Raw genomic sequence first — 15,984 nt, 5'->3', positions numbered from 1 at the left:
TGTAACTGGTATTTTATTTCAGTAGTTAAATGTAATTACAAAAGCACCAAGCAAAAGTCACCAGCCGCAGGCTGGGTGTTTATAGCGAGCTGTCCTTTAGTGGCAAGTGCCTGCACAAGTGAGAGCAACTGGGCATTTCTGCTGTGTGCGCTGCATTCCCCCCCTTCCCCTGTCAAGGCGGCAGCAGCAGCAGCAGCTCATCTTGCAAAAGAGTCACGGAGAGTGGTGAGCCAGCAGCACGGTTCATCCGCAAGGGAGCCATCCCATAGCTGCTTGACATGAAATATTAAGATGGAGCTACCTAGCAAGACTGTGCCCCTTGCAGGAGGCGTTGAGAGCCAAGACGTTTTCCCCGCTGCGGGCCAGGCAGCGAGTGGAGGTTTGCGGTCCATGAAGTCTTAATGAATTGGCTTCATAATAACCAGCTTCAAAACGAGCAGGCCAACTGCTACACCTTGGCTTAAAGACTGCGCGAGGGCTCGAGCAGGAAGGCTTCCCCGTGGTCGTCACCTTGAAATATGAAGGGTGAGAAGACTCACAGAGGCAGGCAAATGTTGCAATGCAAAGGCAGGCCATTCTGCCAGCATGGAATTCACAATGTAAAAACTCCTTCTTCTGGAAAGGGAGCAGGTTGTGTCTGGTTTTTGTAGAAGCTTCCAGCACTTCGGTGGGCCATGGGGCTTTCCTGTACTACTGATGGTAGGATTTTACTCCCTGTTGTGGAACAGAGCCTCTTCTCCTCCAAGGAGAAATCAATGGCCATAGCCCAAAGCCCACAAGAGCCAAAATCCCCTTGTAAAGCTCGCAGAGCATTGTGCAGTCCCCATAGGATTTGAAGGGAGGCTGTTCTAATTGCAAACAGACCTCACAGGTAAATAACAAGACCATGACAAGCTCCTGAGGGGCAAACTTGTGATTTTTAACATGTCACGATGAGAGCTCCTAGTAATTGTCAGTTGCATGAATGGGCTGCACATGCTTAAAAGTGCCTCATAGAATCATGGAATTGTAGAGTTGGGAGGGACAATAAGGCTCATCCAACCCCTGCAACTGAAACCTTTTACCCAACATGGGGCTCAAACCCACAACCCTGAGATCAACAGCCTCATGCTCTACCAACTGAACTATCCACAGGTCTGGCCTTCCATATCTCATTCAAATAGCTGTCATCTTCTTTCCTGATAATGTGGTGTTAGGAACTGAGAGTGTTCAGTGTCCAGGAAAATATTGAGGAAGCAAAGGATTTAATAAGGTGAAGAATCAGTCAGGGGGTTGGGCATATCTGTGGCAAAACAAGAAAAATGGACTTAGGTAACAGGTGTTGATTGATTGATTTTTTTTTTAAGAGAATAGAAAAGGCAAATGGTGGAAGCTCACTTCCAAGCTCACTTGGAATGACCAAGGGAGAGACCTGGTCCGAAGAGAGACATTGGATTCTTATCTCATTATGATAAAGCTATTTTTAGCCATCTCACCCCTTGCTTTTTCCTGTAAGACCAATTGCAGTCATTAACAGTCATCAGCAGGTTTACCACACCTATCAGCCAATCACCCATTCCCACCACCCTTCTGAGTAATACCCCTCCCCACCCTCTCACTATATATAAGGGTCTGATGACTTCTGTTTCAGTGTATCTGAAGAAGTGTGCATGCACACAAAAGCTCATACCAATAACAAACTTAGTTGGTCTCTAAGGTGCTGCTGGAAAGAATTTTTTAATTTTGTTTCGACTACGGCAGACCAACAGGGCTACCTACCTGCAACTAGATCTAGAACTCGTGGACATTCCATGAAACTGAATGTGGATTAAGGACGTCCTTCTTTACATAGCACATGGTTAAACTGGAATTTGCACCCACCTGATGAAATGATGGCCACCAAATCAAATAACTTTAAAAGAGGATTAAGCATGTTCATCATAGGTAAAGCTGCCAATGGGTATTGGTCACAAAGTGACACTCACACACCATCCCCTTCCTGCTGTTAGGAGATGCTCCCTAGTTATACACCCCACACCCTGCCATCTTTTGCATGTTTCTGCTGAAAAGGAGGCCATCTACATCAGGAGCTAACAAGCCCCCTTGTAACTTAACACAGCTTGTTCTGGGTTCCTGGTTCCAAAGAGCTGTTTTCATTAAATTAGGTTTAATTAAAACATGCAGGTATTTAATTAGCTCTGTGGCCCTCTGCTGCTTTCATGGCTGCCCCGGGGATATTTATAGAAGTGCAGGCAATGGAGCCAGCTGGCTTATGGGAGGCAAGTAAGTGGGGGGCGGGGTGGGTGTGGCTCTGCTGCCCTGCAACTTTGAAGACCAGACCTAAGAAAAGTGACGCATGAGCAGAGCAATTTTTCTTATCCTGTATATCAAGACTGGGAGTAAAAAAAGGGGGGATCCTTAAGCATGTCAGGAAAAGCGAGATAGATAAAGGCAGGGCTAAGGGCGTTTGATTTTCTGATTAAGAATGACCCTGCAAAATTTCTTATTGGGTTCCTCCTAAAAATGCCTGTCTGGAGTTTCTAGCTTGCATGGTTGCAAGGAGAGCAACGTGTCAGCAATATATTGTGCAATGTCTTAAACTGGGGTCAAAACAAAAAAAATTCCTTCCAGTAGACCTTAAAGACCAACTAAGTCAGTTCTTGGTATGAGCTTTCGTGTGCATGCACACTTCTTCAGATAAGACATCTGAAGAAGTGTGCATGCACACGAAAGCTCATACCAAGAACTGACTTAGTTGGTCTTTAAGGTGCTACTGGAAGGATTTTTGTTTTGTTTTGACTATGGCAGACCAACACGGCTACCTATCTGTAACTTAAACTGGGGTGGAGTAGTAGAGAGAAATTGATCAGGATTTCCAGTGGGCAAGATAATGGGGGCAGAGCGTATGCACCCTGCAGAACTATTTGGCTCTCTCCCTGGTTAACAAGCAAAGTCTTGCACAACGAAACTAACCAGTTTGCATAATGTATGTTTTGAAGTGACCAGGCACAACCTGTTGCTCAGTGCTGGTGGTGAGACCCAGTTGTGAAGTCTTGAACTTCTGGACAGGAGGAACAGGGAGTGCAGATACCCGGTTCCAGTGAGGAGGTTGTCCTTTCCAGTCCCCTGTGTGTCCAGGGTCCTGTGTTTGTCATGTGGAGGAATGAGCTCGTAAACCTCTAGCTCTCAGTGGGAAGTCCTGTTTGTTTTATACTAGGGAAATGAGGAATCCAGTAAATACCAGCTGGCCTGGAACACACTGCCTCCTGGAACTGTGATGTTGATCAGTTGACCTTTGTCAAATATGTCCTCCATGTTTTTCTGGTATCCTGGAGCCTGCTTGCAGATGGTGGATAATTGGGGCTCTGTCGTTCTCACTCCAGAGACTCTGCCTATTTTCTCTGAGCTTTTTGGACTTCTAGTGTGGCATTCTCTTCATGGCAATGTACAGTTTTATTGGCTGATCTATAAACATTGGGTCTGCTGTTGCCTCCTCGGCTCCATGCGGATAGGAATGTAATAAGGCTAATTTTGAAGCGGACACCAACTCCTGCTGGCAGAAGCCAGGGAAGAGGTGGGGAGGAGGTGCGGGAGGTCAGAGTTGCTGGTTACTCCATGCTCCCACCCCCAATACAAGCGGTGCTGAGGTGGGGGGCACATCACTCTTTCTGACACCTGTCCAAGGGGAGGGTGGATTATAATCTGAACAGTGTCAAGATAATGGATTCATATTTGTCCCCTCATCAGGTCTCATTACAGTCTCTGTCAAGAAGACGAGGGAGCTGGACACAAAACATAATGAAATCTGGAATGTACTGGCTAATCATACTCTGGTTTTAATGACAAAACAGCATTATGGAGCGGGAGGGAGGAGTAAATGAGTCCATTTGTATGACAACAGGGAAATTGCAACTGGCACCAGGGGGAAAAGGTTGTAGAATGCTAGACAATTTTCGGATGGAGCAGGAGCCAAGTGAGATGGTCGTCGTCGTATAGGATCCATCTGCCTGTGTGAACATGCAATTTACTTTAAGTGCGTTATCAGACCCACACTCTTTGTGTTAGATTAATTAGTCCACAATACTGATCACCTCCTATTTCTGTTTGGAAATGGAAATGGAAATTACAGCTCCGCTCATAAGCATGCACTGGAAAACTAGAGGAAGTTTTCTTTTGCCACTCTTTCTTCAACCCTCCCCCCTTGATAGTATGAACAAAAGGATGCTCTGAGTTTTATTGTCTGCTAGCCACACACCTGACTTTAGGATGGGTGAGCCTAAGAAATAGATGTGAAGAGGATCTGTAGCCCTCCAGGTGTTATTTGGTTATAGCTCACACTGGTAGTCACACTGGCTGGAGCTGAGATACTAGTGCATGGCGAACCGTTTGAGTCTTTGAGAAATGAGCTCCATAGTGAACTGTTTGAGTACTAGAGAAATGTGTACCTCAACAACTACAACAGATTTATCCAATCATCTCAGCATAGTCAGATTCAACACTCATTTCCCCTGCAATTGCTAAAGAGGGGCAGCAGCCCACTTCCCTGCAGAAGAAACAGACTGTGTTAACCATTCCGTAGTAAGATACTCATTGAAAATCTGCTGGAGACACCTAGATTTACTCCCAAAGGATATGTGACACAAAAGATTAGCCACACAGCGCTCTTCCCACAGTGCAGCTGCCTCATCGTTTTTGCCCTTGTTTGCCCCACCCTGAGCTCCTGATTTATCCGAAGTCTTTTCCAGGGAGAGCAGATCCTTTGACTCCTTCTCTCTCCCCTTCCTTTGTCTTTTTCAGGCTACTCCGAGCCTGTTCCAGGTGCGAGTGGTTGGCGGCTCTGCGCTTTGCAGCTACCTCTCTCCCCAGGACAGCTGGCCTCTCTATCATCCAGCGGTGGACAGGTAAGAGATCAGACATAGAGATACTGCTAGAAATAAGTGACTGGAGGGATAAGAAGAGCAGAGGACTGAGGACCTGCCTATTCTGTTCTCTCACTAGTCATGGATCCTGTTTACTGAGCTTCTTCTTCCCTAACTTTATGCAGCAACCTCTATTCGTCTTCCTTCCTCCTGGGCTCCAAGAAGAGCTTCCTGTTGTAATAAGGAATTACAGTGGTACCTCTAGTTATGAACTTAATTCATTCCAGAGGTCCGTTCTTAACCTGAAACTGTTTTTAACTAGAGGCGTGCTTTCACTAATGGGGCCTCTTGCTGCCGCCGCGCCACCGGCACACGATTTCTGTTCTCATCCTGAGTCAAAGTTCTCAACTCGAGGTAACTCTTCCAGGTTAGCAGAGTTTGTAACCTGAAGCGATTGTAACTCGAGGTACCACTCTACTGCATTTCTTTAGATTCTTAAGCTTCCCTCTTCTCTGGGTGGGTATCAGTGTGCAGGTGCTTGATGGCACGTTCAAGTAAAACTTTTAACAGTTTTACACAGGATGTAAAAACACCACACCTGATATGAAACATGATCCAGAATAAACAAGCTCCAAGAATGCTTCTGGATGATGCTCAGACAAGTTTCAAAGGGTTTCTGTGGTTGTGGGACAGCAACCAAAGTCGCCTCTCTAACATGCATTTGATCTAAACTTGATGCATTGATGTTGGCCCCAAGACCTGTTTAGCCTAAGCTGTGTACACACTGTACCATTAAAACACATGGCGTTTCTTCTCTCTGTGCTCCTCCCAGCAGTCATTTCTCTCCTGGTCACTACTATGGACACTGCTATTGGCTGTGTAAATGCAAGAACCTAGGAAGCTGCCATATACTGAGTCAGACCATTGCATCCATCTAGCTTAGTAGTTTCAGACAGGGAGTGTCTCCCAATCCCACATGGAGATGTTGTTGAGGATCGAACCTTCTGCCTGCAAGGCAGGTGTTGTGTCGCACAGAGCTATGTGTGGCCGTTTTGTGCTGGTTACCTTCCTTGACTTGACAAACCGGGCAGGTGGCCATTTTAACTGGGGTCCTGCCGGGTGGGTGCAGCTAAATAGATGGTGGGCATCTAATTTCCTTCTGTGGCATCTTTCCTGCTTTCAAACTCCTGACACCAAGGCTGCGCACCAGGCCTGGCAGTCCTGAAGCAGCAGCACCCAGCCGGACGTGCATTGCTGTCGATCCATCGCGGAGGGGCCGATGAATTATTAATGCCTTGCCGCTGCTAGCTGGATTCTAGTCAAAGATAATGTTAGCTCAGATAATGTCCCCAGGAAGCAGAGAAGTGAACCGGCTGCTGTCACCGTGCGTGTGTATGTGCCACAACCTTTGCTAATTGCATTGCTCACTGGCCCCCAGAGGCTTCTATGGGGATCCCCATTGGGGAGTTAGGGGCATGGAGTTTAAACGGAACCCAACCTAAGCATCTCTTCTGTGGGTATGGGCACACCACAGCACCAGGCTGGGGGCTGGGAGTTGCCTGTTGCAGGAAAGATAAAAGGTTAAACTTTGGCTCTGAATTGGAGCGATGAGCCTAGCCTGCCCCTATCCTTGCCCTTTAGGGCTGCAGGTACTTGAACCTATTGCTAGCTATGCAAGTAGGCCTCCTGCTCCTGAACATCTTAAAGCAAAAATGGGGACATTGTGGCTGCTGTGGGGAAGAGCAGACCCACCAATGGGTCTCAGGGCTTTGCAATGAGGAAGTAGTCAGATGGCTAGAGGTGTACACTAGTGACAGTACGGCACCTGATTCCGGCAGGGGGTTGAAATAGATGATCCTCAGGGTCCCTTCCAACTCTACAATTCGGTGATCTGTGTGTGATGGCAAAGAGGCTTTACTTCCCGTTGGTTAGTCTGTAGAAAGAGATGTGCCCTGGTTTTGAAGCCTGTCAAGGAGTCGAGCAGCCATGATCCCTGATCTGGGGACCCTAGTTCTTCATTTCAGATTTGCAGTTGTTGCCTGTGTGTTGTTGTTTTTTTCAATGGCACTTTGCACCTGATCAGAGATGAATTCTTCATTCTTACTTTAGCTCCTCCCGGGCTGAGCCCTAGCACTAAAGACATGCACAGAATTCCAAATACTTTGGGAGGGAGTCGGACAAATGGGAAAAGGCCATAGTTTACTACTACTACTACTACTACTACTACTACTACTACTACAACAACAACTTATTATTTATATCCCACCCATTATTTATGCCCATAGCTCCCAACAGAATATTAGTAATAATAATAATAAAGCAATAAAACACCAAACATTAAAAACTTTCCTAAACAGGGCTGCCTTCAGATGTCTTCTAAAAGTCAGATAGTTGTTTATTTCCTTGACATCTGATGGGAGGGCATTCCACAGGGCAGGTGCCACTACCAAGAAGACCCTCTGCCAGGTTCCCTGTAGCTTCATTTCTCACAGTGAGGGAACCACCAGAAAGCCCTCGGATTTGGACCTCATGCAAACTAGGGTCTGGCTCCATAATGCCCACACTGCAGCCCTTTGCACAAGCATGAACAAGACAATATGAGGCTTTCGAGGAGGCAAACTTCCATAGCAGGATTCCAGAAGCAGGAGCTGATTAATTGCTAAACACCTCCGAAGCAGTTTGGAGTTGGGGATCTTCAGAAACAAGCTCCACAGGTCAAAGTGACATGGAATGTACGGCAGTAACAGAGGCCTGGTGCTCTGTTCCCTTTCCCTGTTACAACTGTCTCGGTAAGCAAAGGAACACCAGATGAAGCTTCTTTGAAACCATGGGTTTTATCCAACTAAGCTCATCTCAGAGCAGACCCATTGAAAGTAATAGACCTACGTTAGTCCTGTTTGTTAATTTCAACGGATTTATTCTTTCTGAACCAAGATTCTCCAGGACTAACTGGACTCCCCATTTTTTTTTCCTGGGATACACTTGTCTGAATCATTACATTCAAGGCTACTTGCATTGGAGCCTGCAGCATAAATCTAATGGCTCTGTCTTCCTGCAGAGCGCTTCAGTTTGGTGGTCCTGGTGGTCCCGCACATGTGAAGCTGGTGATCGAGTGGGATGTGAGCACCAAAGAATGGTGAGTGTGCATTGCAAGTACATTGTGTTAAATCTCCCTAGCCAGCCATCATGGTGGGCACAAGTGTGTCTCCTTAAAGGACTTTCACTCCGCCCCCCCCTCCCGAAATTCAAATGGCGTTTGCACCGCACTGCATCTTCTTTGCCCCACATTGACAGATCCCTGAACTGGACTGAACGGGGCATTTGCTGCATCAGCACAATTTGCCAAATGCATTACCTTCTGTCCGTAGAGCCCCTCAACTCTAATTTCCATTTTTCACCAAGGGCGTGCACCCCCCCCATGCTCTTGCATTGAGACTGTGTTTTCACAAAGGGTAGATGCATGCCATTCACCCAATTCTGGCCAACTGGGCAGAGATATTATGGATTAAAGCTCTGGATGGGAGTTGAAAAGAACAGGTGGTTGGCTTGGGCATGCGGGCATTATGTAGACCCATTTGCCTAACCATAGTAGAGTCACAATCAGGTCTGAGCCATTGCTGACCCCCTTCATCTGCATTTTTGCAGCTTGTTTGGCAATATCCAGGAAGAAGTGGTTGAGGATGCAGAAAGCGTGAGGCTGAAGCAGCAGCTCCACCATCAGCAGCATAGTTGCACCCTGGACGAATGCTTCCAGCTCTACACCAAGGAGGAACAGGTATCCTCGCATGAGTGCCAAGGACATGCTGGGATTCAGCTTGTTTATCATTTGTTTATTGCATTTATCTCTGAGGTACGCAAGGTGGTGTACATAGTTCTCCCCATCCTCATTTAATCCCCCCAACAACCCTGTGAAGTAGGTTGGGCTGAGAGGCAGCGACTGGCCCAAGGTCACCCAGTGAGCTTCATGGCTGAGTGGGGATTTGAACCCTGGTCTCCCAGGGCTTATCCTAAACCACATGGACATTCAATTGCAATGGGAACAACTGAAGCAGGTCTCTCCCTATTGACTGGCAGAAGGCAAACAACGCAGACCCTGTCATCATCATCGGAGCCTCTTCTTTATGTGGCTCCTCCATGAGAAGTTCAGAGTACGGCAACACGAGACGGGGCCTTTTCTGCAGTGGCTCTTTGCTTTTGCAATGCTCTCTCCAAGGAGGCAAGCCTGGCACCCCGTTACATATCCTTAGGCACCAGTCAAAAAGATTCCTCTTCTCCCAAGCCTTTGGCTAATTAAACTATATACAGTGGTACCTCGAGTTACAAATGCCTCAGGTTACAAACACTTCAGGTTACAAACTCCGCTAATCTGGAAGAGTTACCTCAAGTTGAGAACTTTGCCCCAGGATGAGAATGGAAATCGTGTGCTGGTGGTGCAGCGGCAGCAAGAGGCCCCATTAGCGAAAGCACGCCTCTAGTTAAAAACAGTTTCAGGTTAAGAATGGACCTCCGGAATGAATTAAGTTCGTAACTAGAGGTACCAATGTATAGTCTTTTAAACTTTAGGGGATGGGGATTGTTTTTGTTTGTTACTATGTTGTGCATATTGTAAACTGCCCTGTGATGCTCGGATGAAGAGCAGTATAGAAATTTAATTAACAGCAGCAGCATGAGCAATAGAGATGGGAGTGCTCATCTTGTTCTCCCAGACTCTGTTTGGTTCAGGGGTGTCCTAAATTTAACATGACTAATAAGGGTGCATAGAAGAGGATGCGGGTGGTGCTGTGGGTTAAACCACAGAGCCTAGGACTTGCCGATCAGAAGGTTGGCGGTTCGAATCTCCACCACGGGGTGAGCTCCCATTGCTCGGTCCCTGCTCCTGCCAACCTAGCAGTTCGAAAGCACGTCAGAGTGCAAGTAGATAAATAGGTACCGCTCTGGTGGGAAGGTAAACGGCATTTCCGTGCGCTGCTCTGGTTCTCCAGAAGCGGCTTCGTCATGCTGGCCACATGACCCGGAAGCTGTACGCCGGCTCCCTCAGCCAATAAAGCGAGATGAGCGCCGCAACCCCAGAGTCCACGACTGGAAATAATGGTCAGGGGTCCCTTTACCTTTACCTTTAGAATATGCCCATCAAGCAGTGTTGCCACCCACCCCTCTCATTCAAGTGATTGCTGAATCTGTGCTCCAGTGTCTAAACCTGACAAAGCCCTTTCCTGTTCTCTCCCCCCCCCACCCGCAGCTGGCCCCTGACGATGCCTGGCGCTGCCCTCACTGCCAGGTGCTCCAGCAGGGCATGGTTAAGCTCAGCCTATGGACACTGCCCGATATCCTCATCATTCACCTGAAGCGCTTCCGGCAGGTGGGCGAGCAGCGCCACAAGCTCTCCACGCTGGTGCACTTCCCCCTCCGTGGGCTTGACATGGCTCCCCACGTGGCCAAGCGCAACCGCGGCAGCAAGTGGGGCCCCTGGAAACACCCCGCGCTGGAAAGCGGACAGTGCAACTTCCTCTACGACCTGTACGCCGTCTGCAATCACCACGGCAGCATGCAGGGCGGCCATTACACAGGTGAGTGCCCCACTGGTGGTGGGTGTTGGAAGTGCAGGAGTCCGTATAACTCTGGGCAACTGCTGCTGAAGGAGATTACCGGTAGTTTGCTGGGATTTGTGGGAGAAGTGAGATCAAAAAAATCCTGCTCCAAGGAATGGTGAATTCTGCAAAATGAATCCAGGTGTCCCCTTGCTCACGCGTGAATGCATAAACGTGCGGCGCTGGGAAATAAGTAAATAGTTCAATTCAAACCCAGAAATGGCAGGAGGAAGCTGGAGAGCCCTTGTGGCTCTCAAAGAGGCCCTCCCCAGAGCCTAAAGAGGATATCAGTGAGGGCACAGGGAGCCCCAAAGAGATCGGAGGCACAGTGAGGCATTGTTTACTATAGTTAAATGAATCTTCATTTAGATCTTTGCTCTGCATACCGTATTGGCCCGGATATAAGCCGCACCAAATATAACCCACACCTTTAAAATTCAAGGGGGGGGGGGGAGAAAAAAAGACAATACCCGAATATAAGCCGCTCCCTTAAAATTCCACAGGTACTCATACCAGTAAATGGCAAATATAGAAGAAAATTCTATGGGTACTAGTGAGGACCTGCAAGTGGGTTAAACACCTGTTCGTCGCACCGTAAATGCAAATAAAAAAATCAATACTGCACTGTAAAATACGGGGAAAGCGATGAATGACATTTGAATTAATTGCACAACAGTCTCAAGCTCCCAAATTGGCAGTAAAACTTTCCCCCCGTTTTACCATATGTCTGTTTAAGTAGTGATAACGTAAAAGCCAATTTTTCTAAGGTTGTGAATTGAAGCCGCACTTTAACTTTTCATGGTCGAAATTTGGAAAGAAAGTGTAGTTTATATTTGGGCCAATACGGTATATTTCATTTTGTTTCTGCTAATTGTGGGGCAGGAGAAGGTGCTCAGATCTCACTCCCTGGAAGCACTTCTTATCTCATTTCTCACAGACGTGTTCAGGTTTATCTGCAGAGTTAGACAACTAGAAATCTCCTTTGAAAAGAAGAAAACCAAGGCTGTGGGAGGAATTCAATGTCATGCTAATTTAAAGTTGCTTAGCAGTGCACTAGTTTGCACAAGCAGATGCTAGTGCAAGAAAAGGCATAGAAAACCATCCCTGTTTGTGCAACAGATAACTACTGTAGTCCTGATACTTCCTGGTGCACAACAAGCTTCCACTTGCACAACTATTGCACAGCATTTTGAATTGCACAAGCTTTATATTAATCCTTACACTAGCAGAACAGCCCTTGTGCTGGTGGTTGAATCCAGGCCTGAGATTCTTAGGATGCTGAATACTATCCATGACAACAAATGTCTCTGTGTGAGACAATCACAGGCATGTGGATACAAGTATGTTTATCAAGCAGGAAATAAATGTGACGCTCCAGTTCTGTTTACAGACTACCTGCTTGGCCTGATCACATGCTAGAAAATTATCCCACTGTCCAGCAACTTTTCCTCCCTCTAGTGAACCCTTTGGCCCTCCAGATATTGCTGAACTACAACTCCCAACCCCAGAAAACATGGCCAATCGTCAGGGATGACAGAAGTTGTAGTTCAGCAAAATCTAAAAAGGTCAACGGTTCCCCACTCCTGCAATAGATGCATTTGAAGCCCTCCATCTGAGAATAATCATTAGGATTGGTCTGGATCTCTCTCAGCAGCTTCAATATAAAGCACATGTTTGGAGGCAGTTCAGTCCCACTGGCCAGTGTCTCCCTTAATGTGGTTGTCTACTCTGTCCCCAGCCTACTGTCGCAACACCTTGGATGGTCATTGGTACAGCTATGATGACAGCACTGTGGAACCTGTCTTGGAGGATGAAGTCAGCACTCGTGGTGCTTATATCCTCTTCTACCAGAGACGCTGTGTGGTTCCAAGCTGGTCTGGTGGAAGCTCTGTTAGAGGTGCGTAAGCAGTGCTTAACCCATACAGTGACACTGTTCTGGGAATTTTATCTGTTCCATGTCTTTTACTGGTGGAATTGACAAACGCACAGAATTCCAACAGACACGGTATTGGGTTTTAGAGCACGAGTCTTGAGACTCATGCTGGTGTAAGACAAAAATGTGGGCCTTATTCAGTCCAAAAAAAGTCACTGTAAACTTGCTTTACCTTGATGTGAGACCATTGCAGGACTCGTTGGGCAAGCCTCCACTGCCCAAGGGGTTTCAGACCTCCCCACCCCCCAGTAAAAAGGAGATGAACTTGAGAAAGAGCCAATCCATTTCTCTAAAACTCAGGAAACAGCTTGGCTGATTTCAGAGCTAGTCCCAGTTCAAATCCACTTCTTTGACCTATCCACTAGGTTATTTTTCGCTCCCCCCCCAATAGATTTTATTAAAGTTTGAAAAAATATACACAAAAGTTAATATCAAATACCCAGTATCTTTTTAGAATATCAAATATAAAATAATCTAAATAAAAACACACAAAAAGAAAAGAAACAGAAAGAAAGAAAGAAAGAGAAAAGAAAGAAAGAAAAAGGTTATTTTTCTAACAGAAACGTTGCCATTTTGGAGTGTCATCAACACTTTTCACAATGTATATTGGGTGTGCTTGCTTTTGGTATGTTGTTGAAGCATGATTCTCAAAGCAACACAAAAAGTCTCTGGACCTGAAAATGGACGTGAGATTTTGGTGGGTTCTCCCCCCAAAGCAATATTTTTAAAATTTTTCCTTTCAATATGTCAGCCAGTAATTTTCTCCTTTCCACTGTCCCTCTTCATCTCTAGCTTTTTAGTTGCTTTTACGGGTTTGTAATGTTCAACAAATTCTTGGCTTAGAAGGCCCATCTGGACCTCTGGTTGTGCAAAGCTTGCTGCTTCCCATAATCCCTGACTGACTTTGACAGCTGCACCTATTTTGGGGGGTCCTTGGTGGAAGGCTCTCCCCAGAACACTTTAATTCTGTGGATTTCTCTTGCAGGTTCCACCAGTTCCTCTGTCTCGGAACACTGGCTGGCACGCCTCAGTGGAAATAGCAAGCGAGAGAGCCTGGTGTCCCGGAGCTCTGCTACCTGCCCATCTCTGACAAAAATGCCGGACTCGCCTACCCTCACCAATGCTAGCAGCTGCCCAGAGAAAGGTGCCTGATTCATGCTATGCTGCTCACTATACACCCAGGCTTTCTGGTACAAAGTCCACCTCATTCCAGCTGGCAGACCAGGTCCCTAGCCTTTGTCAGTGTTGACAAGGCTTGCAGGATGCTCCCTTTGCTGAATGGCTCTCAGTGGCAACCCATGGACTGTTCTGCTAGTGTAAGGATGAATATAAAGCTTGTGCAGTTCAAATTGCAGTGCTATAGTTGTGCTAGTGGAAGCTTGTTGTGCACCAGGAGGTATCAGGACTACAGTAGTCATCTGTTGCACAACCAGGGGTGGTTTTCTATGCCTTTCCTTGCACTAGCATCTGCTAGTGCAAACTAGCGCACTGCTAAGCGGCTTTAAATTGGCAAATTTGCCACAGTCCTTTTGAGCCAATCTCCAGCTCTGTGTTTGGTCCATCCATTTGCCCAGCTCATCCTGTATCCAGATAATGGGCAAGCTTCCCACCCCTCTGAATCCCAAATCAATTGGCTTGGAATGAAACCAAGCTGTTGCTTCTAGAATTGAGAAACAGCTTATTTGCAAGCCGGTCCACATTCAGACTGAGCTCCCCACTCTTTGGAACTCATCCCCCAACACGTTATCCAAGCCTCTTCCCCATCCCTCCCTCCTTCACTTACCTGGTTGGTGCTGATGTTTGCTAAAGTCAGGAGGTATATATCTACCTACTAGTGCCTGGTGTACAGCAACCAGGATGTGTAATTTCCCCCAAGGGCTGTTATAATATCAGCAGCCAGATAAATAGGATTTTTTGGGGGGAGGGATATTGGAGGATTAATGGGTGAGTAAAAAGGAGATGAATTTGAGAAAGGTCAGCTTTGATTAAAATCTGAGCCTGAGGAGAATTCAGAAGTTCTAATGTCACTGAGGTCCAAGAATACAAGTCTGGGCAACGTCACTATTTTTCTAAACAAGCTTACACCTTAATTTTCTTTTCTAGGTGGTTTTGAGTCACGACCCCTGGTGCGCGGTGTTCAAGGCAGGAGTATCAGCCTGAAAGCTTCTCCCAGTAAGGCCAAACTGGGAGCCCCCAAGCCAGTGCCCCTGCGATGGTCCTTCATGTCCAAAGAATGGCCAGCAGAGCCTTCTGGGGAACTCGTGGAATACCTGGAGTCTGGCCGCAGACCACGGTTCACGAATGAGTCCATTGTCCCCCTCATGACCAAGGAAGGGGAGGACAGTGGGCCTTCGGTCACCAAAGCAAAGCCCAATCCTCTGCTCGCAGGCGTGGGCACCACAGAGAGTGCTGGCAAAGTGCCCACCAGCTTGGAGAACACAAGCAGCATGAAAAGAGCTGGGAAGCCAAAGGAGGATGTAGGCGAGCAGCCCCGGACTCCAAAGAAACTGGTGCTCTCTCTCAGCACAGTACCTCCAATGAAAGATGAGGAGCCCATGGGCAAAGTGAACATCAATGGGACCTTGCGCACTGGGACAAACCTTCCCCCATCCAACTATCAGCCCAAGAGCAGAGGAGCCCAGGACCCAAAGCTCATGCCCTGTGTTGGGGAGAGGGACACTGAGGGCGAGAAGCAGCCAGAGGGGAAGCTGGCTGTCTTCAGAGTTGGCTTCCTGCGGAGGGACCCTAAGAGACACAGTGAGTCTGAGAGACATGGTGCTGTGCCACCAGCCATGGCATCCTCCCGGTCATCTCTCTCCAATGGTACATTGAGTTCCATCACTGGCAGCAGAGCAGTTGGCTCCACCCTGGGCCGCAGCTCCACGGAGGGGCTGCCCAATGGGCGGATCTGCCGTTCTGAGTTGGACATCAAACGTGCTCAAAGCTCCTGCAGCAGCAAGGGAAAGAGTGACTGGTTGCTGAGCAGGTCAACCTCCTTCGGCAAGGCAAACAACAGTGTCTCCTTGCAGGGTTACACACCACCACTAACTCTAGAGGGGGTTTCTTGTGGCACTTTCCAGCGGGCAAGATACCACACAGCATCTCTGGGCAGGAGACTAGCTGTACCCGAATCCAGCTTCTGAACTAGCCCGTGATTTCATGTGGAAGTACTGAAAGAGTGCCAACCCTGGGTGCTCTGGAGGTGCCAGGGCCTTTGGAAAGATCTGTAGATTGCTGGAAAGTTTCGCTGGTGCTTGGTGCTTGTTTCACGGGGAGTTTCTCAAGGGGTGCTGAGTGACACCATTGCCTTGCCTGGGAAGGAAGATGCAACAGGGATATTGTGAACCTTGGGGTTAGAAGGGGGGCGGGGAGAGAGGGATAGATCAGATGGGAGAATCTTAGAGTTAAAAGTATTTATTCTGTACCGAGAGATAGCTTTAATGATGCTAGTGAGAGGATGTGCTGTTTTGTGACGGCATTTATTTTGGTACCAGGTAATGGGGAAGAGAAAAATATGGGGAGAATCTAGACATTGCCCTATGCAATAATACCAGCTTTTCTATTTTCTGCAGGCCTTTGGGTTTTACAGATCTATTTGTTATTAAAAATGTCTCAAATGCGTGAT

At 47.3% G+C, this 15,984-nt stretch overlaps 1 protein-coding gene across 2 annotated transcripts in view; it reads left to right on the top strand.

Annotated features, from left to right (window-relative positions):
• The window catches only part of USP43 (ubiquitin specific peptidase 43), an 87,863-nt gene extending 71,883 nt beyond the window's left edge, over window positions 1–15,980 (top strand). For both annotated transcript variants that reach the window (XM_083725806.1, XM_083725805.1), the window contains 7 exons: window positions 4,777–4,880; window positions 7,897–7,974; window positions 8,484–8,613; window positions 10,078–10,405; window positions 12,165–12,323; window positions 13,345–13,503; window positions 14,463–15,980. In XM_083725806.1, the coding sequence (XP_083581932.1) occupies window positions 4,777–4,880; window positions 7,897–7,974; window positions 8,484–8,613; window positions 10,078–10,405; window positions 12,165–12,323; window positions 13,345–13,503; window positions 14,463–15,502 (1,998 nt within the window). In that variant the 3' untranslated portion in view covers window positions 15,503–15,980. The remainder of the gene's footprint in view (window positions 1–4,776; window positions 4,881–7,896; window positions 7,975–8,483; window positions 8,614–10,077; window positions 10,406–12,164; window positions 12,324–13,344; window positions 13,504–14,462) is intronic.
• The last annotated feature ends 4 nt before the right edge of the window (window positions 15,981–15,984 follow it).

This window comes from Podarcis gaigeae (genome assembly GCF_964106915.1).
Source record: "Podarcis gaigeae genome assembly, chromosome: 2".
NCBI lineage: Eukaryota > Metazoa > Chordata > Lepidosauria > Squamata > Lacertidae > Podarcis > Podarcis gaigeae.
The sequence above is the reverse complement of the archived record's forward strand: the minus strand, read 5'-3'. Positions and strand labels throughout refer to the sequence as shown.